Source organism: Culex quinquefasciatus, chromosome 3 (genome assembly GCF_015732765.1).
Source record: "Culex quinquefasciatus strain JHB chromosome 3, VPISU_Cqui_1.0_pri_paternal, whole genome shotgun sequence".
NCBI lineage: Eukaryota > Metazoa > Arthropoda > Insecta > Diptera > Culicidae > Culex > Culex quinquefasciatus.
Genome location: NC_051863.1, coordinates 184,370,926 through 184,390,750, shown reverse-complemented (window position 1 = coordinate 184,390,750; position 19,825 = coordinate 184,370,926). Strand labels below are relative to the sequence as shown.

The following is a 19,825-nucleotide window of genomic DNA, read 5'->3' as shown; positions in this document are numbered from 1 at the left end:
GAGAGCTAATTCTGGTTTTGTTCAGTTCGGTGTACACTTTGCTTTGCAGATTATGGTGGTTCATGGTTTGAGACTCGGTTTGAGATAAAAACCATTTCTGATCACTTTTTTTTTATTTTAATGCAAAAAATAAAATTGACAATTAAGACAACATTTTACGATAGATCATCTATGGTCTCCTTGGAAAGAGCTGTCAAGTATGATTTTTTCTGTCAAGCAGGGCAGAGAATTTAAGAATTTAAGAATTTAAGAATTTAAGAATTTAAGAATTTAAGAATTTAAGAATTTAAGAATTTAAGAATTTAAGAATTTAAGAATTTAAAAATTTAAGAATTTAAGTAAGAATTTAAGAATTTAAGAATTTAAGAATTTAGGAATTAAAGAATTTAAGAGTTTAAGAATTTAAGAATTTAAAAATTTGAGAACTTAAGAATTTAAGAATTTAAAAAATCTAGCAAAACATTGTAATATGTACAAAACACTGTCTATCATGCTCGTTCCAAATGTAAACATGAACTGACGTGAACAGGACAGACTCTTTGTTTACACTTTGGATTCGGTCCTTTTACATTAGGTCTATTCCCGTACTGCAGAATTCTGCAATTCTGCACAAAAACGGCAGCAGAGCGTTCCCGTACTTTTCTGCAACAAAAGTAACTTTTCTCTCAGGCAGAACTTCTGCAATGAGAGAGGTAGAAGTTGCAGCAAAATCGTTCCCGTACTTTTCTGCAAACTCTCTCTTCTCTTTCTGGTTGAAAAGTTACTGCAATTTGGTGTGATGGATGTTGAGTACACGCTTACGTAAAATTTGCAAGTTGGGTGAAATCAAGCATTTTATTATTAGTTGTAAAAATAAATGATTTTGGGGTTGTTTTTTTTATGTCTGGTTTTATTGAGAACGATTTTTTTATGTTAACGATTTCAGGCTTAGTTCAAACAGCACGGCTAGTACCCCAACAAAAATTTGTACTACAAAAACAAATTGTTTTTAAAAACTTTTAAAACACACATTTCTTTTGAGTTTAATAATTTCAAATAAATATTTGTTTAGGAATAATTTTTGATCTTCAATTGTTTTTAAATATACCTCGGAATATACTAAATATGTGTGTTAAATAACAGGTAAATTTAATTGGCTAATAATAAATTATACCTTTAACGGTGATACCAACTTGTATTCTTATATGAACCAAAAAACAAATGTTATTTTGTCGAAATTAAAATTCTTATATTCTTAAATTCTTAAATTCTTAAATTCTTAAATTCTTAAATTCTTAAATTCTTAAATTCTTAAATTCTTAAATTCTTAAATTCTTAAATTCTTAAATTCTTAAATTCTTAAATTCTTAAATTCTTAAATTCTTAAATTTTAAATTCTTAAATTTTAAATTTTAAATTCTTAAATTTAAATTTAAATTTAAATTCTTAAATTCTTAAATTTAAATTCTTAAATTCTTAAATTTAAATTCTTAAATTCTTAAATTTAAATTCTTAAATTCTTAAATTTTAAATTCTTAAATTTAAATTCTTAAATTCTTAAATTCTTAAATTCTTAAATTCTTAAATTTAAATTTAAATTCTTAAATTTTAAATTCTTAAATTCTTAAATTTAAATTCTTAAATTTTAAATTTAAATTCTTAAATTCTTAAATTTTAAATTCTTAAATTCTTAAATTCTTAAATTTAAATTCTAAATTTAAATTCTTAAATTCTTAAATTCTTAAATTCTTAAATTTAAATTTTAAATTCTTAAATTCTTAAATTTTAAATTCTTAAATTCTTAAATTTAAATTTAAATTTAAATTTAAATTCTTAAATTCTTAAATTCTTAAATTTAAATTTTAAATTCTTAAATTTAAATTTAAATTTAAATTCTTAAATTTAAATTCTTAAATTCTTAAATTCTTAAATTTAAATTCTTAAATTCTTAAATTTAAATTCTTAAATTCTTAAATTCTTAAATTCTTAAATTTAAATTCTTAAATTTTAAATTCTTAAATTCTTAAATTCTTAAATTCTTAAATTCTTAAATTTAAATTCTTAAATTCTTAATTTAAATTCTTAAATTCTTAAATTCAATTTTAAATTCTTAAATTCTTAAATTTAAATTCTTAAATTCTTAAATTTTAAATCTTAAATTCTTAAATTTAAATTCTTAAATTTAAATTCTTAAATTCTTAAATTTAAATTTTAAATTTTAAATTCTAAATTCTTAAATTTAAATTTAAATTCTTAAATTCTTAAATTCTTAAATTTAAATTCTTAAATTTAAATTTAAATTCTTAAATTCTTAAATTCTTAAATTCTTAAATTTAAATTCTTAAATCTTAAATTCTTAAATTCTTAAATTTAAATTTTAAATTCTTAAATTTTAAATTCTTAAATTTAAATTCTTAAATTTAAATTTAAATTTTAAATTCTTAAATTTAAATTCTTAATTCTTAAATTCTTAAATTCTTAAATTCTTAAATTTAAATTCTTAAATTCTTAAATTTTAAATTTTAAATTTAAATTCTTAAATTCTTAAATTTAAATTCTTAAATTTAAATTTAAATTCTTAAATTCTTAAATTCTTAAATTCTTAAATCTTAAATTCTTAAATTCTTAAATTCTTAAATTTAAATTCTTAAATTCTTAAATTCTTAAATTTAAATTCTTAAATTTAAATTTAAATTCTTAAATTCTTAAATTCTTAAATTTAAATTCTTAAATTCTTAAATTCTTAAATTTTTAAATTTAAATTTAAATCTTAAATTCTTAAATTCTTAAATTCTTAAATTTAAATTCTTAAATTCTTAAATTTAAATTTTAAATCTTAAATTCTTAAATTTAAATTCTTAAATTCTTAAATTCTTAAATTCTTAAATCTTAAATTTAAATTTAAATTTTAAATTCTTAAATTTTAAATTCTTAAATTCTTAAATTTAAATTCTTAAATTCTTAAATTCTTAAATTCTTAAATTCTTAAATTCTTAAATTCTTAAATTCTTAAATTCTTAAATTCTTAAATTCTTAAATTCTTAAATTCTTAAATTCTTAGATTCTTAAATTCTTAAATTCTTGAACTTTTAATTTCTACGCAACCTTGAATCATAATAAATACAAATTTTTCGAAGTCATATTTTAGGTTAGAAACTCAAATTTAGAGGATTTAGAGATTGTAAATTTTGGACTGTTCCTATTTTTTTATATTTGAGTTTTAATGATTTTGATTTACAGAACTTTTTAATTTTACTTGTATTTGAAATTTAAATTTCTTTAAGTTTCTATCTTATTATTTTCAACTGTAGCTTTTGAATTTGTTGTGTTTTGATCTCATAAATATTAAAAAAAAAACTTTTGTTGTTTTATTTTGAATTTTTCCAACCTTTTTTTTATTTTGAATTTTTTAAATTAAGATTTTTTGAACTTTAATCATTTTGAAATATTTAGTTTTTAATTCTCGATTAAATTTTCAAAAGGCTCTATCTGCATAGGAAACCCATGACTCAAAGGTTGTTTTGAAAATTTACTCTAGAATTTATTTGATTTTTCAAGCTCTGAACTTGTGATTTATTGTTTTTTTTTTGATATAATTATTTGCATTTTTAAATTTCTCAAATATCTGATTTAATGTTTTTTAATGTTTCTTGATGTGGAAATATTAGTTTTTTTTTAAATATTTTTAATTATGGATTTCTTAATTTCCAGATTGCTTAATTCATGTGTATTAAAATTTTTGAGTTTGTGACCATTTTTTTTATTTGTCAATTTAACTGCGTCACCGTTGTTCTTTAATGTGACATCCAGTCATAATTTATTTATGTTATCCTGAATAATCGTTCAAACATTCTATTAAACCGCCAGTTGCATCAATGCAATCAGAAGTGGACACTCATCACACCCATGGATCCAAGCAGCTGAGAAAGTAGCAGCCGGGTGTAACATCACGTTCTGCTGGATTCCAGGGCATGCAGGCATACCCGGAAACGAAGGAGCAGACAATATTGCCAACCAAGCTAGATCAAAGCCACCACCTCACTCGTTCAAAATTCCTGCTCAAGATGCTGTACGGACTGTGAAAACGAGATTTGGAAAGCATGGCAAAATCAGTGGAACCAAACACAACAACAACTTAGACAGATAAAACGAACCGTTTGTAGAAACGTGGACAGAAGCTGTGCATCGGACCAGCGTCTTCTGACGAGACTACGGATAGGTCACACCCGCTTGACTCACTCGTATCTCCTCGAGAAAATTGCGCCACCAGTTTGTCGCTATTGTGGCGTTTCCTTTACAGTCCAACATATTCTGCAAGACTGCAGAGGTTTCGAGGAAAGCCGAAAAAACAACAGCATTAGTGGAACACTTCCAACCATTCTTGCAAACGAGAAAAGAAAGGAGATATCGATGATAAATTTCCTGAAAGAAACCAGTTTATACAACAAAATTTGAACCATTTTTCTAAGACATGAATGCCACAAAAGTGGTAAAATGTCTATAATAAAAAAAATTCTATTAAACATGTATTTTTGGTCCCGTCTATATTAAACCTTTGTTAGTCTTTTTTTCAAATCATGTTTTTTAAACGTACCTGCCACTCTCATTTGTAAAATGGTTTACCTAATGTAAATTTTTAAAGTTGTTTCTAATATATGATTTCTACCTAAGCATAATTAGTTTCTAGTTACTTAATAAATAATACATCCTTGATTTTTCAAATAAAATATTGTGCTGCATTCCCATTGCATTGCAATTTCCCCGTTTTAAAGGTAAACTTCTTTCAATTACTTTTTTTGTCAACCTTTTTTTAATATTTTGAAATAATAAAAAAATAATACCCAATTTGAGTAAATCCACTCAACTGTGTACAATGTTGCAGAAAAAGTACTGGAACGCGCTACCCAGGCAAAATTTTTGCCGCTTCTCTACTTGCAGAACTTCTGCAAAAGAGAGAGATGAAGAGATCGAGCTGAAAAGTACGGGAACGTGCTGCAAAAAAGTGACTTATGCTGGCTGCAGAATTCTGCAGAAGCTGCAGAAATTCTGCAATTCTGCAAGTACGGGAATAGACCTATTGTTTTGCTTGAAATATAGAAATTAAAGAATTTAAAATTTTAGAATTTAAAAAGTGTCAAATTAACAGGCGTTTAGTGTGGTTAAACCACGGTCACACTTGTTGTAAAAATTCCATCTTTTTCGAAAGCCGACGCCACTGGAAAATTGTACTAAAAATTCTTATCCGTCAAACGGGTCGTCAGCGAGATCGGTTGTTGTTTTTGTTGCTGTTATTAAATTTTTCGGTCGAGTAAAATTTTGTTAGAAAGGATTGATTTCTAAGAAATAATCGCAATTATTACACAAAAGATCGCCCGTTAACCGATTTCCTGCAATGGATTTTGTCCAGGAAGCGGTCTTTCTCGGCGTTGACGTGCTGGTCCTTGGGTTGTGCTTCCGCGAGTATTACCAGCTTAAAAAGATCAGCAAAGCTTTGAAGGTAAACTTTTTTTTTGATTCGCGGGATTATGTCATAAAGCCACGGTGGAGTGGAATTGATTGAGAGATTGGTTGTTTTACTTTGCAGGATGCCCCCCAATTAGCGATCGACGATACGCTGACCGACCGGTTGCGCAAAAGTGGCAACAAAATCAACTATGGGGTGATTCGGGGAACGGTCACCCCCATTGGGACTCCTATGCACGCCGTGATGTCTCCGTCGGTGACGGGCGTTTTGCAGATTATGAAGCTGAAGTGAGTTGATGGTTTGCTGATCTTTTTTTTTGAAATTTATTAAAAAAATTGTTATTACAGCGAACACCGCGTAGCACGCGGATTTGCCGGATTCTGGGCCGAACAACGCAAATTGATTCACATCTCGTGCAATGAAGTTCCCTTCAAGCTAGCAAGTGGAAAGTTAGGCGTAGAGGTAGTCGATGGCCTATCGGCTGAGATTCTCGACATGGACACCGTATACGACAATTACGAGCCAAGCAGTTTGTCTCTTTTCGACCACATCTTTGGATTCTTCTCCGGAGTTCGCCAGAAGGGCATGCAAACCACGGAGGAAGTTCTGCGGGACGGAAGCTTTATTACGGCCGTGGGAGAACTGGAGTTGGACGGGGACAGTGTCAGGCTACAGCCGTCGACGGTTGCGCCAATGTTTCTGACAACTGCGACGAAGAATACTCTCGTAAAGAAATTTGAAGAAGCGAAAAACTCCATGCTGTTCAAGGTGATCGTTTGCGGAACCATTTCGGCCGTCTTGGTGGGACTGATCGCAAAAAAGATCTACCGTCGCAAGAAGATGGAGTGGGAAGAACAAAAGCTGCGGGATAAGCTGGATAAGTCAAGACTGCAACGAAGGGTTCAGGCTAGGCAGCAGGTTTTCAGCGACGAGCAGCGCTGCGTCGTGTGCGTGGACAATCCGAAGGAGGTCATCTGTCTGCCCTGTGGCCACGTTTGTCTGTGCGAAAATTGCGCCCAAAAGATCAAACTGAACTGCCCGGTTTGTCGATCCAAGATCGAAACTAAAGCTGCTGCATTTATCACGTGAAGGGCTTTATTCTGGTAAGTATATTTAAAGAAGGAAATGGATTCAAAACTTTATTTATAAAGAATGTTTATAAATGTTCACGTTACGCTTAAAAATGCACTCAATTGGAAGATTGTTTTGTGAGAAATCCCTGCTTGCGTTTCACCCCCATTCTCATTCAATCATGATTTGCTGGTAGGCCCGTTGATCGCCGACCATTCGCAAAAACACGCGGTATTTCCTCTCGTGGTAGTCCCGGTTCTCATCGCTCAAGTCGGGCTTGACTATCTCGGCTGGTCCGGCCATTTCGGCGGCGGCAGTTTTCAGATCGGTGTAGATTCCGGCGGCACACGCGCCCATCATTGCGGAGCCCAGCAGAACGGCTTCGGCTTCGTGCGGAAGCAAAACCGGCGTCGAGCAGATATCGGCGTGCGTTTGGACAAGCAGTGGGTTTTTGCTGAGGCCACCGCACAGCAAGATGGAGCGGATTGGTTCGCGGCCCGAGCGTGCCAGCACATCCAGGATGTGGCGCGTTCCGTACTGAAATGAATCAAGTTCAACTGCTGAAAGAGCTGACAATGGCAAAACAAACTTACTGCGAGAGCCTGCATCAACGCTAAATAGATCAGGGCTAAATTTTCAACGGTTTTGTTCATTGTGAGTCCACAAATCTAAAAAAAGCCATGAATAGTTGATCATTTCCAAGAAATTGCATGACACCAAACCTACCATTCCCTTCAGATTGGGATCGGCCAGCGGTGACCGGTTGCCGTGGAAATCCGGCCAAACGTGCAACGTAGTTGTCAGCCGATGCACCGACTGCAAACCCTTGCGATCGGTCAGCTCTCGCAAGACGTCGTTCAAGACTGCGTAAATCTTCCCATTGGAGCCGTGCTCTTGCAACAGCTCAGCGTAGCAGGGATGCGTCTGCAGGATGAAATCCATCAACACCCCGGTGGCACTTTGGCCCGCCTCGTTGAGGTAGAGATTCGGAATGATTGCGTTTTTGTACGGCCCCCAAATGCCGGGCGCCATCACCGGTCCTTCGGTGAGACTCATGTGGCACGAGGATGTACCGCAGATGATGGCCAACTTCGAGGTTAGCGTGTCGGCTAGTTGGCTGTCCGGATTGCGGCAACCTAGCAAGGCTAACGCGCCCGCATGAGCGTCTATCATCGAGGTGGCCACGGCAGTTCCCGGAAGTAATCCCATCAACGCAGCCGCTTCCTGTGAGAGTCCATTGGCGATTTGATCCCCTGGGCTGTTTAGCTTTTCACCGATCAGATGGAATCCATTTTCAGCTAGTTCAGACAATCCAATTTTGTCCAGGAACTCAACCGACCAGGAACTCTTCATGGCGTCGTAATTCCACTTGCAGACAGCCGAGCATATCGAGCGAGACGAACTCCCGGTTGCCTTGTAGGTCAAAAAGTCTGGCAGATCAAAGAACGCACCCGCATTGGACCAGGTTAGTTGACGGTTCTTTTTCAACCACATCAACTTCGGCATCTCCATTTCCAACGAAACTGATCCACCGACGTAGTTCAACAGTTCGTGCTTGGTAGCATTGATTAAATCCGCCTCAGCTTGAGCGCGATGATCCATCCAAAGAATGATGTTCTGTTCAGCCCTTCCGGTAGAACTCACGGACAACGGTTGACCACCCTTATCCAGCGCAACCAACGAACAGGTGGCATCGAACCCAATACCTTTGATTTGCTCCTTCGGAACAACGGCGGCCACGGTCTACGAGCACAAAAAAAAGACACAAAACTAATCTCCCCATCATCCGCACAGCGCGCTGAAGGTCATTACTTACACGAACACACTCGCAGACGGCGCTCCAAATGTTGTCGGAAGACTGCTCGTAGAGGTCGGGCAGCGGGTTCCAGGTTTGCGTTGCCTTAACGCAGCTTTTCAGCAGCTGGCCCGTACTGGTGACCAGGGCAGCCCGAGCGCTGCCCGTGCCGACATCGACGCCGATTACGCACTTTAGCTGGGACATTTCGCGTCAATCGGGAAACGGCTGTATGATACGTTGGGACACACTTCTTTATTGGACCTGGATTGCTCGCGTACTACCGCGGTGAGAGCACTAAGCTGAGATGTTGATTGCCTTGTTTATGGTTTATTGTGTGGAAAGGGAAGATAACAATAATCACTACAGGGTGAACAATCAGCTAACTCTTAGTTTTAAATACTCATATTTTAATTATTCGTAATTAGCATATACCTGATATCTGTTACACATATCAAACGTGGATATCACCACGTGCGACCATATTTAGCCATACGCATTAAGTCAATTCTCGCGTAGAACGAAAAGGGTTCTACGCGCCAAATTCTTCGCTCAGTTCTTGTTCTAAAATGTAGGCATCGCGCGAGAATCATTTTTAGTACAGCAGCTGGGCGATCCCTCGGTTCATGTTTACAAGTGAGGGCATGCTCGTTTGTTTACAAATACGATAACGATGTTTCAAAAAGTTTAAAATTAATTTGGTTTGATAAGCGACTTCTATAATAAAATTTAAAGATGGTTCGAGTTAAGAACAGGTGAATGTAATTTTTAACAAAATGATTGTGATATGAAATGTTCACCGTGTGATCTCCAAGATTTGAGAGGAGGAGAAACTATCGGAAGAGTGGATGGATGGTGTCGTGAGCCCCATCTTCAAAAAAGGGCGATAATCTGGAATGCGGCAACTACCGCGGCATCACGCTTATCAACGCGGCCTACAAAATCCTCTTCCAGATCCTCTGCCGTCAGCTGTCACCCCATGCAAAGAGGTTCGTGGGGAGCACGCGCTACCACGGACCAGAAATTAATATTTTGTCTCCGACAAATGCTCGAGAAATGTCGTGAGTACAACGTGCCCACACATCACATCTTCATCGATTTCAAGGCGGCCTATGATACAGTCGACCGCGAGCAGCTACGGCAGATTCTTCACGAGAACAGATTTCCGGATAAACTGACTCGGCTGATCAAGGCTACCTTGGATGGTGTGATGTGTCACGTGCGTTTTTCGGGGGAACTAGCGGAACCCTTTGGATCACGCCGAGGGCTGCGGCAAGGTGATGGCTGTTGCGCTGTTCATCACTGCCCTTGGGGGCTTTATTCAAAAAGCGGACATTGACACAAGTGGCACGATCATGAACAGGTCCTACTAGCTGCTTGCTTTTGCCGATGACATCGAAATTGTTGCAAGAAACCTGGAGAAGGTGAAAGATGTTTGGACCCGACTGAAGGTACAAGCAAGATGCATAGTATGAATACGACGAAGACGAAGTACATGAGAGGAAGGGGTTCGAAGGACGTCGGCCCACCAAGTCTGTGGATGGTGATGAGTTGGAGGAGGTGAGCGTGTTGGTGTACGTGGGATCGCTGGTAACCGCCGACAACGACACCAATAATGAGATCCGGACTGGTATTTTGCTGGGAATCGTGCGTACTTCGGATTACGGAAGACCCTCACATCGTTCAGGTGGGACGGCCATGTCGCCCGAATGGACGGAAGCCAGCCTGTAAGACTGCGCAGCAACAATTAAAAAAAATAAAATTTACGTGTTAAGTCTTATTTAATCTTTAAATCTGGAGCGCCAGGTTCTGTTGCAACTAATCAAGCTCATGTTTGGGAGTTGAGCTCAGAACATTTAAGGCATCATGCCCTGACAATTGACCAGCTTTGTTATACATTCTAATGGATATGAATTTATTTGTTTACCCCTTCACCCCCCTAGATACATCCTGGTGCAGTTCATGTGCAACAACCGGTCGGAGACGGAGACGTTCACGCTCACGTCGCGCCAGGTGGGCACCTTTCTGCAGCAGAGAATCGAAAAGTACTACGGCGAGTTTGGCATCGCGAGCATGCTCCGGCTGCACGTGATCTACTTCAACGAGAAGACCCGCCTGTGCATCATCCAGACGCGCCACGGCCCGCACCGGTTCGTCACCAGCATTCTGCCCCTGCTGACCGTGGTGAGTAGGAAGCTTTGTTGCTTTTTTTTGTTGTTGATTTGTTATTAAATTTGAACGACCTTTTAAGGCCGATACGGAGTCCGTACGATATCGAACGCTGTACGTGGGGGCAACGCTTCAACAGTGCCAGAAGTTTGTTGCTCGGTACCAACAGAACTATGTGAACAAAATGATCGGAAGCTATCGGGGCGAAGCTCAGCGGGAGCGATTCATTGAGGATGTCACCCGGATGAAACAAATTTAGGCTTATTTGGATTTAACATCTGTTTTTATTTTGTTCAATCAATTAACAAACCAGTTAGAGAGCATTTATCGGAGAAGTGTTTTGTGATCAGGATCACGCAAATAAATAAGACTAATATTATCTCTAGGTTTCTTGGAATCTTATGTCTAATGGCAACGGTTACGAGAATTGAAAGTTAAACGAAGTGTCCTTTTTGATTTATGAAGATATCACAATGTCCTTTGTAGTCCGTTTGCGTACGTCCAATTTTGTACAGTCTACTCACGTCAAGTCTCGTTTGTTGGTTTGTCAAGTCAAGCGTTTTGTCCAAGTCTTGCGAATAATTCTCGTTAAAACTCCAGTTACCAGTTTTTCAGTCAACTTTTGAGGTAAATTACCGCATCCATTTTAGAAGCAGTCATCATCGCACTCCTTGCTGATAAACTTCAGCCGAGCCGAGGCTCCACCAGCACCGCTGGTATTGTTCAGGTAGTCGGCAATGTTGGACGACAGCGAGTACAGCAGTTCGTCCTTGCCGCCGGGAGAAACCTGGAAGGTTACAGTTTGGCGTTACAATGTGCAACATCGAATTACGAATTAGTAACTTACATGAGTGCTCAGCCGGCATTCCTCAGAGTGCTGGACCAGCACAAAGTTGCACTCTTTGTAGGCCTGGTCGGTGTCCCACAGGTACAGCTCGCTCTCGCCACGGTAGCGCAGGATCACGTTCTTGCCGCCGTCCGTGCCGAGCAGAACCGAGTGTTTGTGCTTGCTGCCCAGTTCGACGATCGCGCTGGATCCGCGACCCGTGCGCAGATATTCCGACTTGATCGAGTACACCTTCTGTCCGCAGAGGTACGAAAAGATGACCGTGTTTTGGTTCTTGGGACGACGGACGAGCAGCAGGTAAAGCACGTCCGATTCGCCACACCCGGCGGCGATGGCCCGTGGAAGAACCACCCGATAGCTCTTGCTGTTGTGGATGTCCAGCACGATGATGGCTCCTTCGGCGTCGGCAATGTACACGTAGGGATTGCCGTTCTGAGAATAGTCCGTTACGAGGTACTGGAGACGGGAGGACGGCTTAACGATATCACTCAGATCGACGGACTTTACTGTGCTGTCACTGTCCAGCGAGAATGCTACCACCTTGGGTGGACACCGACGGATCGGTTGCTGCAGGTTGTTCGTGATGCCGGTGTCCAACGTCCAGATGTTGTTCTGTAGAAACAATTGTCAGTATATTTAAAAAATCTCCTTATCGAAATTAAACGTGTCCTCACCTTAACATCGATGTACGCGTCGACCACCGACTGGAACGAGTTGCAGTTTCCTTCCTCCTGGTACGGCCAGCACGGGTACGGCTTGATGTGGGTGTAACAGTTGGGCTTCTTCAGGTCAATCACGCCGAACGTGATCGGGATTCCGGTCCTCAACCGTGGCAGCACCACCAGCGCTCGGTCATGCTTTTTGTCGATCTGGAACCGCAACGGGATGATGCTGCTCGGCTTGAAGCGCTCCGTCGTGATGAAGATGTTCTTGGTCGATTCGCACGGAAAGTCGATCGAGTTGCCGTTGATCCGGTAGATCTTGTCCCCGTACTCGCAGGGCTTGACCTCGGCGAGGGTCACCGCCAACAAACCGAACGCTAGCGTCACTCGTAACCACATGGCGAATTTCTAAACTACGACTGGTGTACCGGAACAGGCGCACCAACCGTTTTATAAAGCCAAGCTTGGTGGAACGCGTTGTTTAGAAACTGTTCAACTTGGAGACATGCCGCTTGAAACTAAACAAAACCATGTCCAGCTATCGTCAGACATAGGATTGCTGGACGATTCAGGTAGACAACAGCAACTAGATTTGCGATGGAAATGACCTGCACGTAAGGATTGGTCGGGTCAAAAGTTTTGACAAAACTGCAAAAATGCACTGAAATGCATCCGCGTTCCTACATGACTGCATTGTTAAACAATTCACAACCGGTACCTAGCGAATTGAAAAAAAAAATGAGGAATTGCAGTTCATTGTACAACAGTTATACTATATTTTTTATTGAATGCATTGCACCTGCTTTTACAGTTTTAATTCTTAAAACAGTCCTTCTGTTAAAGTTACACGAGACAGATCTTTTCTCAAAACAACAACGTGAAAAAATCGCTTCAGAATTTCGCCGGTAGGTGGCGCTGCTCTATCCAAAAAATTGTCCAAGTGTGAGATTACCTAAAACTCATCAGGAATAACTCGGATCTTCTTGAACTCTTCGGCAAAGAATATCACTCTTAGGCATATTCCTTAAACCTTTGTGTGATTATGGGTACCACAACTATCGATAAAGCTTGATTTTCCATGATTTTCAGTTTTCGGAAAAAAAAATCAAAGGTTTTTCGTTCTGAAGGAAAAAAAGAAAGGTAAAACTTCTACGCTTTGAAAATATTGAAAAAGCTATGGTCAGTTTATTAATGAATTTACGAAAATGTTGGTGTTCTGAAGTTTTACGCCTTTTGTGATCTAAAACTTCAAAATTTGTAAAAGTTTAAAAAATCCTTCACTTGATAAGACATTCATTAATAAACATTATACAATGTATTCTAAATAGCATGTAAAAGACTTTACAAGTTTAATAAAATAAAATGAAATAAAATTTGTATTCGCTTGATTTAATAAAAAAAATGTTTGAGTTATTAAAAAAAGTTTCAAGGACTTTTGTCTAGAAACATTCGTATAAAATAAGTTGAAGAAGAAAATTGGATTTTTCATTGAAAAAAAGTTTAAACATTTAAATACTGACACTTCAATAAATTGATATTGATTCAAAAAATTTAATACCCAAATTTACAAAATTTTAAAGGATACTTGCTAAAAATATCTTTTAAACGAATCCATCCATATGTTTAAATTCTTTGAAAGAATAATAACTGTAGGGGAGAGTGGGGAGACTTGATCCCCGGGGACACTTGATCCCAAGCCTGTATCTCGTCATCATGTGGGTAAAACAATTAGTTTTGTTCTAGAAAGTTGTGCGAAATTGACTAAACCTCATTGTAGAAAACAAAGAAAAAAAATCAAAAAATGTTTAGATTGAGTTACACACATTTTTCTAAAAAGTGCTGCAAAAAACTTCCAAGAGATCTTTTTTCTTTGTTTTGATGTGTATAGAAAACACTCAAAAATTATTCGAAAAAATATTTTTTATACATGAATTGTTTGATAAACTTACAAACTACGAAACCCTTATGCAAAACGAAACTATTGGCACTACGCCCCCCGGGGCATGGCCTTCCTCTAACGTGGGATTTCTGCTCCAGCACCTCTGACGAGACAGGAGAAACCGGGACCGACGTTTTACTTCACCATCCGATAGAAGCTCAGTGGATAAGGCGGGAATCGAACCCGCGTCTCATAGCATCATCGGGATCGACAGCCGAAGCCGCTACCCCTGCGTTAATTTATCGTCATACTATTTTTAAAATCAATTGATTAAAAAAGTGCGTTTAGGGAGACTTGATCCCTGCATTTTTACAGTCACTGGAATCAGCCTCAAGATTAAATAATTTGGCTGGGTTTTCATACATAGTTTCCTTTAGTATAGTTGTACATAACTTACTGCAGTTTGAACCATTTGTCAAAAGTTTTGTAAACAAAAATTACCAGCTTTTGTAAACATGCTCAATTTTGGTCTAAAAAAGAAAATTTTAAGTTTTTCAATATTGTGCATGCTAAACTTGCTATATTTTGAACACAAACGTACAGGTTTAATGTGAAATTGCTGTAACTTATAGAAAATTAAAATTTGGGATGAATAAAAAACATTTTGCTTAAGATTTCTTCAAAATGTTGAAAGGGGGATCAACTTACCCCCAACATTTTGAAAATGCCGGTTTAATTTTTTTTTAACGCTTGGCATGATTCGAAGAGTTTATCTGATGAAATACCCTTATCAGCCAAACATAGTTGAATGTTTAAGCTTTCAATTCATGCAAAAAGTTCATAGTTTTGTGAGAAATTGACAGAGTTATGTGCGATACAAAAAAGGGGATCAAGTCTCCCCACTCTCCCGTAATCAAGTGTAAAGTAAAGATATGTGAAGATTTGATAATAAATATAATCAATCAATAAGCTTTCGGTTATTTTTCAAAGAATGATATTTATGCTTTTACGCTGAATTAAAATGATGGTTCCATTTTTGAGGTGAAGTTTTTAGGAATATATTATTGAAATTCAAGTTTTTTTTACTTAAAATGCAAATGATTTTTTTTAAATTTTGTCCAATGGTTTATATTGACTTTGTATAAAGAGTTTTTGATTTGAAATCTTTCTTCTCGATAAAATATATATATTTTTTGAGGTTTTGGAAAAGTCGAAAATTTGAATAGGGGATTTGAGTGGTCACCCTGTATTATTGATTTGTTATTGCAATATCAAATCTTGTTATTTTCTTATAATCCTCAGTACATTGTTCTGTTATTGACCTCGGTTATTTTAACAACTAATTCGTCAATATGAATAACATAGTTTGGTATTGATGTTAATTACCGCCTGATCGGGCATACATTTTTGCGATTTATTATTATTTATTATTTAAGTAATCGGAATCGGAAAAATGTCACCTAAGTTTTTCTTAAATTTACCATTTTCTTGTCACCCTAATATTCAGATTATTCGTGTCCCAGAAAAAAAACCTATTAGAATAATTAATTTTAAGGGACTTTTAAAACCGCAATACTCTCAATATGTGCCCCTACATTTTATTATTTTAGAGACTTTTTACAGACATGTCTAAGCTTTTGAGTTAATAACTTATTTAAGATTGTTTTGTATTCAAAACTTTTTAAGCGAACATCCTACTTTGATATCCTAAATAAACATGCAAACACAATTGGACAAAACGTATTGTAGGTAAATGTAATTTGTTGCTTTATTGGATTCGATAACTTGTAGTTATGCGTTATCCTTTGCATGTTATCTAATCTTATCTAACACTAACGCAGCCACGATAACACGATGAAAGCATGCTGTAAAGTCTTGTGATTAGATTACGCCCCAAGCACTTTTCTTGCCATTGTTAATAATTGCAGTACATCCGAGAAGACCCGAAAATTTGAAACAAAAACTAAATCGGCCAGCCCTACTGCGTTGTGGTTAACGCAGAGAGGATTCTGCGAACGAATCACATTTCACAGAATCTACAGGGGAGAAAGGATGCGTGGACATACCGTACCAAATGCGTTATCCTTTGCATGTTATGCACATTAATTCTAAGTGAAAATGCAATGTAGTAAAATGCACTGTTCGGTGCACTAGGATATTAAATTTTGTTAGTAAACAATAATGCACCAGAGACCAAACAAAGTTTTATTGTTAACAAACATTGCATCGATTAGTTTTAATCGAAAGCTTGTATAAAGGCAAAAAAATATAACGCAATATTTTGAAAACCAAGATGAACAACAAAAACATCGTGCCCTCTTGCACAATATTTGGCACATTCTTGCGGTTCGCCTGAAATTATATGGTTGTGTTACGTACTCCGAAACCGAAAATAAACCCTTCTTGGGCTGCCTGTGTGATTCAGACCCCCAAGTCGCGGCGCGCGCACGAGCACGTCATTCCGAGCTAGCCCGGGCCCGGCTCGTATTTAGCAAACATTACGCATGAACGTGTTCCGAAACGGCTCAAATTACTGCGTGGCCACAGAGGCTACACGGGAGCGATGTTTTGCAAACATCCAGACTCGGATGTCGGAATGTACCATCAGTTTTTTTTTTTGCGCCGGGCACCCGCGGGTTCTGTGGCAATGAGACTGGTCTAAATAGTAAACAATTGGGGTTAGCTGGATGAGCAACTTATAAAAGCTTAAGATAGTCGATGACTAGCACAGTTCAGTGCTTTGCCTTCCCGGGGATACAGATTTATGTAGCAACTGGACTCCTGGGGCTAGAAAGTGAGTATCAATTGGTTTGATCTTGTGTGGTCAGGGAGCTTTTGTAATATCTCCCGTGTACTTGTAGAGATGCGTGGCTACATTTTGGTGCTGATGGTGGGGATCGCCGTAACAGGCGTAACAGCGTACTCAAACAACTCAAACGCCATCTACACCTGGGAGGGGGGCCGAATCGAATGGCCATGTCCGACAACGAAGCGCCTCGTCATCGCGGCCGGCAAATACACCCCTCGGGATCTGATCGCTATCCGGTGTCAGCGCGTTGAAGGAAAGACCTTGTGCGCCTTCCCGCGCTACAAGAACAGCATCCCGATCACGTTGAGCCAGGTGTACGCCACCAAGAAGGGCTGCGATGTCAAGTTTGAGCCGTTCCCGTGCTGGACCGAACAGGAAGAGGGCAACTGCAACGCACTGCAGTCGGTCATCGATATCTACAGCGTTGGAGAGTTCGTGTGGGTACTGGACAGTGGAATTGTTCAGGCTCTTCGATCACCCATCCAACGGTGCCCCCCGAAGATCGTTGTGTACGAGGGAAAATCTGGAAAGAAGCTCAAAACCATCAACCTGAACCGCTTTGTTACGGAAAAGTCGCGTCTGCAATATCTGCAGGTTGAGTGTCTCAAGGGAGGTCGGTGCTATGTGTACGTCAGCGATGCCGGAAACAACGCCATCATTGTGTACGACGTATACGGAGGTCGTGGATATCGAGTCGTTCTTCCTAAAGCCGTGCATCACGGGTGTCGATTCCGGGACGTGCTGTACATCTTCCTGTCGTACCAAAAAGAGGGAACCAAACTGTACTTTAGCTACCTTGGAGGACGTCGCTTGTTTGCCATCCGAACGGAGCATCTGCGCAAGGGACACGGTGGAAACATCATTGGTAAGTCCAAAACATCAAAAACAGCACCTTTCACATCACCTCAATCCCACACTTGTCTTACAGATATCGGCGAGAAGCCAAACACGCCCATCTTTATCGGAACTGACGCCGGATCCGGAGTATTCTTCCGTGAAGAAGGTGACAGCGACGTGTACTACTGGAACACCAACCAGTGCTACAAGAAGAGCAACTTTAAGCTGGTGTACAAGAGCAGCGGAGGGCTGTACGCGACGCACGTGTTCCCCGACTTCAAGATCAACCGGCTGCTGGTGCTGGAAAACGACTTCCCGAGCTACGTGAAGGACTACGCCGGCTGCGGAACGCTGCACCAGATCTCGATCCTGGACGGAACGTACACCTGCGAGTAGGTGCAGAAACTGAACGATCGTCGGGGATGGGAGCGAAGACAACACGGGACTCTGTACTGAAATATGGTAGCTTCGAGCGAAAGCTGTACAGACATGTGATATAGACTAAGGCGTTAGATTGTTTAAGATTTTCGTTTACTTAGTTGCTAGAAATACATTGGAACCACACAACTTTCTATTCGTTTTCGTTTTTAACAAATGGTATGCTTCGATAATCACGTTCTCGTTCTCTGAACATGATTTCTTCCTTTCTCGATGCTCCAAGAGTTTTTTTTGAAAAGGTCCTATGAACATATGAAACACCATAGTTTATGGGACCTTTAAAAAAACTGTAGATATGTTTTGTACATTTCTGTTTTTTTTTTAAAAGGTTCAAAAACCCAAATTTTCTGTTTTTGCTTTTTGTATTTTTTTTAATGCCCCAGACATAAGGCGGTTTCGAAAACACCCAAAATTTTGTATTGGACCATTTAAAAAAAAACTCCAGATTTATCACAAAGATATTTCAAATAAAAATCGGGTTCGTTCATTCAGTATCGTTGAAGTCTCCAGCGCAAATCTAAACACAAACAACTAGAGGTGGGCAAAACCACTCTTTTTTAGGAGCCGCTCATTTTCGTTCGCTCTTTAAAAAGAGCCGCTCTTTTGAACGGCTTTTTCGCTTTTGAATGAATAGGTTTTTTTTTCAAAAATCGCGTGATTTTATAAGTCATTTCACATTGGACTTTTATAAATTTGGCCGTACCAAATATTTTTGAAGTTTATGTCCCTCAACTCTGGCCAAAGTCGCAAAAAAATAATAGCAAGACATTTTAATGAAAAAAGAGTTTTAAAATGCATTACACACATCCTCAGTTGTATTGCAATCATTAGAGTTAAAAAGATCGAAGTATTAATGAACTTTTTTTTTAAACCGAAAAATAAACTTGTGCATTAGGTAATGTTCAACGGAATTTCACCAAAAATCAAGATATTTTTGATCGATCCCAAAATGCTTTTTAATTTGTTTTCAGTGGATAAGACTTCTATTTTCATTGAAATTTGAAAGTTTTTTGAAAAATGGAATATTGTTTTGTTCCCTGATTTTTCGGACGGATTTTGAAGGGGAGGGGTGCTTTGAAAATTATTTGTGACGGCCATACTGCTGTTCCACGCATAATTGTCCCATGTCATTTTTGGACGATTTTGACTTTTTGACATTTTTAAGTTTAGTTTGTCGTATACTTTTAGAAAAACACATAAAATCTAGTACTTTGTTCGGACACTCATAAAAAACAACACCAAGTCTGTTTGTCCCATCGTTACACTTCTACGCATAATTGTCCCACCAAGTATTTTCTCTCAAAGAATCATTAGTTCAACGAAGCATTATGCCTTGATTACCTATTGTATAGCAAGAGGATCATAAATAAGAGTGATAAAATACTAACTGGGGTGATTAGGGACACATAAGACGGATAGGAACCCACGGGACAATTATGCGTAGAAACACAGAAATCGGTCGAAAAATTTCAATAGCGTTTTTCTCAGATGCACTTTTTTGAACATGGGACAATTATGCGTAGAACGGCAGCATAGTTGATAAAAAAAAATTAAAACGAGAATATGCCCTTGAAAACCATAGGTCTTGGTAGCCTCAATGTCATGATTTCTACTCAAAACTAATTATTCGAGTAATTGAATGGCATCCAAACTTAAACCTAGAATGCTGGAAAAATTGCTATTAATTTTAAAATTTCGTGTATTTCTGCAAGAATAGAACTTATGCTGATATTTTATTTATTCTGTGAACTCTTCTCTATATTCTGATTAAATAGATTAAGTCAATAAACGCTAAATTTTAATCGGACAAATGATTCATTTTATTTTCCAAAATCTCTCAAATATTCAGTAGATTTTTTGGTAATATTTGACAAA

General features: G+C 37.9%; 5 protein-coding genes across 5 annotated transcripts in view; 3 read left to right on the top strand and 2 right to left on the bottom strand.

Moving 5' to 3' along the window:
- The first annotated feature begins 5,263 nt into the window (after window positions 1-5,263).
- On the top strand, window positions 5,264-6,631 carry LOC6041249 (mitochondrial E3 ubiquitin protein ligase 1). Its single transcript, XM_001850487.2, has 3 exons — window positions 5,264-5,476; window positions 5,564-5,730; window positions 5,791-6,631. The coding sequence occupies exons 1-3, from the start codon at window positions 5,372-5,374 to the stop codon at window positions 6,530-6,532; spliced, it is 1,014 nt and encodes a 337-aa protein (XP_001850539.2). The 5' UTR covers window positions 5,264-5,371; the 3' UTR covers window positions 6,533-6,631.
- LOC6041250 (FGGY carbohydrate kinase domain-containing protein) lies at window positions 6,570-8,623 on the bottom strand. The gene is made up of 4 exons (XM_001850488.2): window positions 8,331-8,623; window positions 7,241-8,257; window positions 7,108-7,182; window positions 6,570-7,051 (listed from the first exon to the last, which is right to left on the bottom strand). Exons 1-4 carry the CDS (start codon window positions 8,514-8,516, stop codon window positions 6,686-6,688), a joined length of 1,644 nt encoding a protein of 547 aa, XP_001850540.2. The 5' UTR covers window positions 8,517-8,623; the 3' UTR covers window positions 6,570-6,685.
- Window positions 8,624-8,927: 304 nt separating this feature from the next.
- Window positions 8,928-10,917, top strand: LOC6041251. Its single transcript, XM_001850489.2, has 3 exons — window positions 8,928-9,064; window positions 10,253-10,493; window positions 10,561-10,917. Exons 1-3 carry the CDS (start codon window positions 9,045-9,047, stop codon window positions 10,735-10,737), a joined length of 438 nt encoding a protein of 145 aa, XP_001850541.1. The 5' UTR covers window positions 8,928-9,044; the 3' UTR covers window positions 10,738-10,917.
- A 79-nt stretch (window positions 10,918-10,996) lies between these two features.
- Window positions 10,997-19,825, bottom strand: part of LOC6041252 — a 24,065-nt gene continuing 15,236 nt past the window's right edge. Inside the window, exons 2-4 of the mRNA XM_038258646.1 lie at window positions 12,000-12,573; window positions 11,326-11,937; window positions 10,997-11,265 (exon numbers count right to left, since the gene is read on the bottom strand). Coding sequence (XP_038114574.1) covers window positions 11,125-11,265; window positions 11,326-11,937; window positions 12,000-12,386 — 1,140 coding nt within the window. The 5' untranslated portion in view covers window positions 12,387-12,573 and the 3' untranslated portion in view covers window positions 10,997-11,124. The remainder of the gene's footprint in view (window positions 11,266-11,325; window positions 11,938-11,999; window positions 12,574-19,825) is intronic.
- LOC6041253 lies at window positions 16,730-18,014 on the top strand. The gene is made up of 2 exons (XM_001850491.2): window positions 16,730-17,540; window positions 17,604-18,014. Exons 1-2 carry the CDS (start codon window positions 16,730-16,732, stop codon window positions 17,906-17,908), a joined length of 1,116 nt encoding a protein of 371 aa, XP_001850543.1. The 3' UTR covers window positions 17,909-18,014.

Coding starts and splice junctions, on each gene's coding strand:
- LOC6041249 (XM_001850487.2), top strand. CDS start 5,372: ATGGATTTTGTCCAGGAAGCGGTCTTTCTCGGCGTTGACGTGCTGGTC. Junction 5,477..5,563: donor AGATCAGCAAAGCTTTGAAG/GTAAACTTTTTT, acceptor TTTACTTTGCAG/GATGCCCCCCAATTAGCGAT. Junction 5,731..5,790: donor TTGCAGATTATGAAGCTGAA/GTGAGTTGATGG, acceptor TTGTTATTACAG/CGAACACCGCGTAGCACGCG.
- LOC6041253 (XM_001850491.2), top strand. CDS start 16,730: ATGCGTGGCTACATTTTGGTGCTGATGGTGGGGATCGCCGTAACAGGC. Junction 17,541..17,603: donor ACACGGTGGAAACATCATTG/GTAAGTCCAAAA, acceptor CTTGTCTTACAG/ATATCGGCGAGAAGCCAAAC.
- LOC6041250 (XM_001850488.2), bottom strand. CDS start 8,516: ATGTCCCAGCTAAAGTGCGTAATCGGCGTCGATGTCGGCACGGGCAGC. Junction 7,183..7,240: donor ATCCCAATCTGAAGGGAATG/GTAGGTTTGGTG, acceptor GGCTTTTTTTAG/ATTTGTGGACTCACAATGAA. Junction 7,052..7,107: donor CGTTGATGCAGGCTCTCGCA/GTAAGTTTGTTT, acceptor GATTCATTTCAG/TACGGAACGCGCCACATCCT.
- LOC6041251 (XM_001850489.2), top strand. CDS start 9,045: ATGGTTCGAGTTAAGAACAG. Junction 9,065..10,252: donor ATGGTTCGAGTTAAGAACAG/GTGAATGTAATT, acceptor TCACCCCCCTAG/ATACATCCTGGTGCAGTTCA. Junction 10,494..10,560: donor TTCTGCCCCTGCTGACCGTG/GTGAGTAGGAAG, acceptor CGACCTTTTAAG/GCCGATACGGAGTCCGTACG.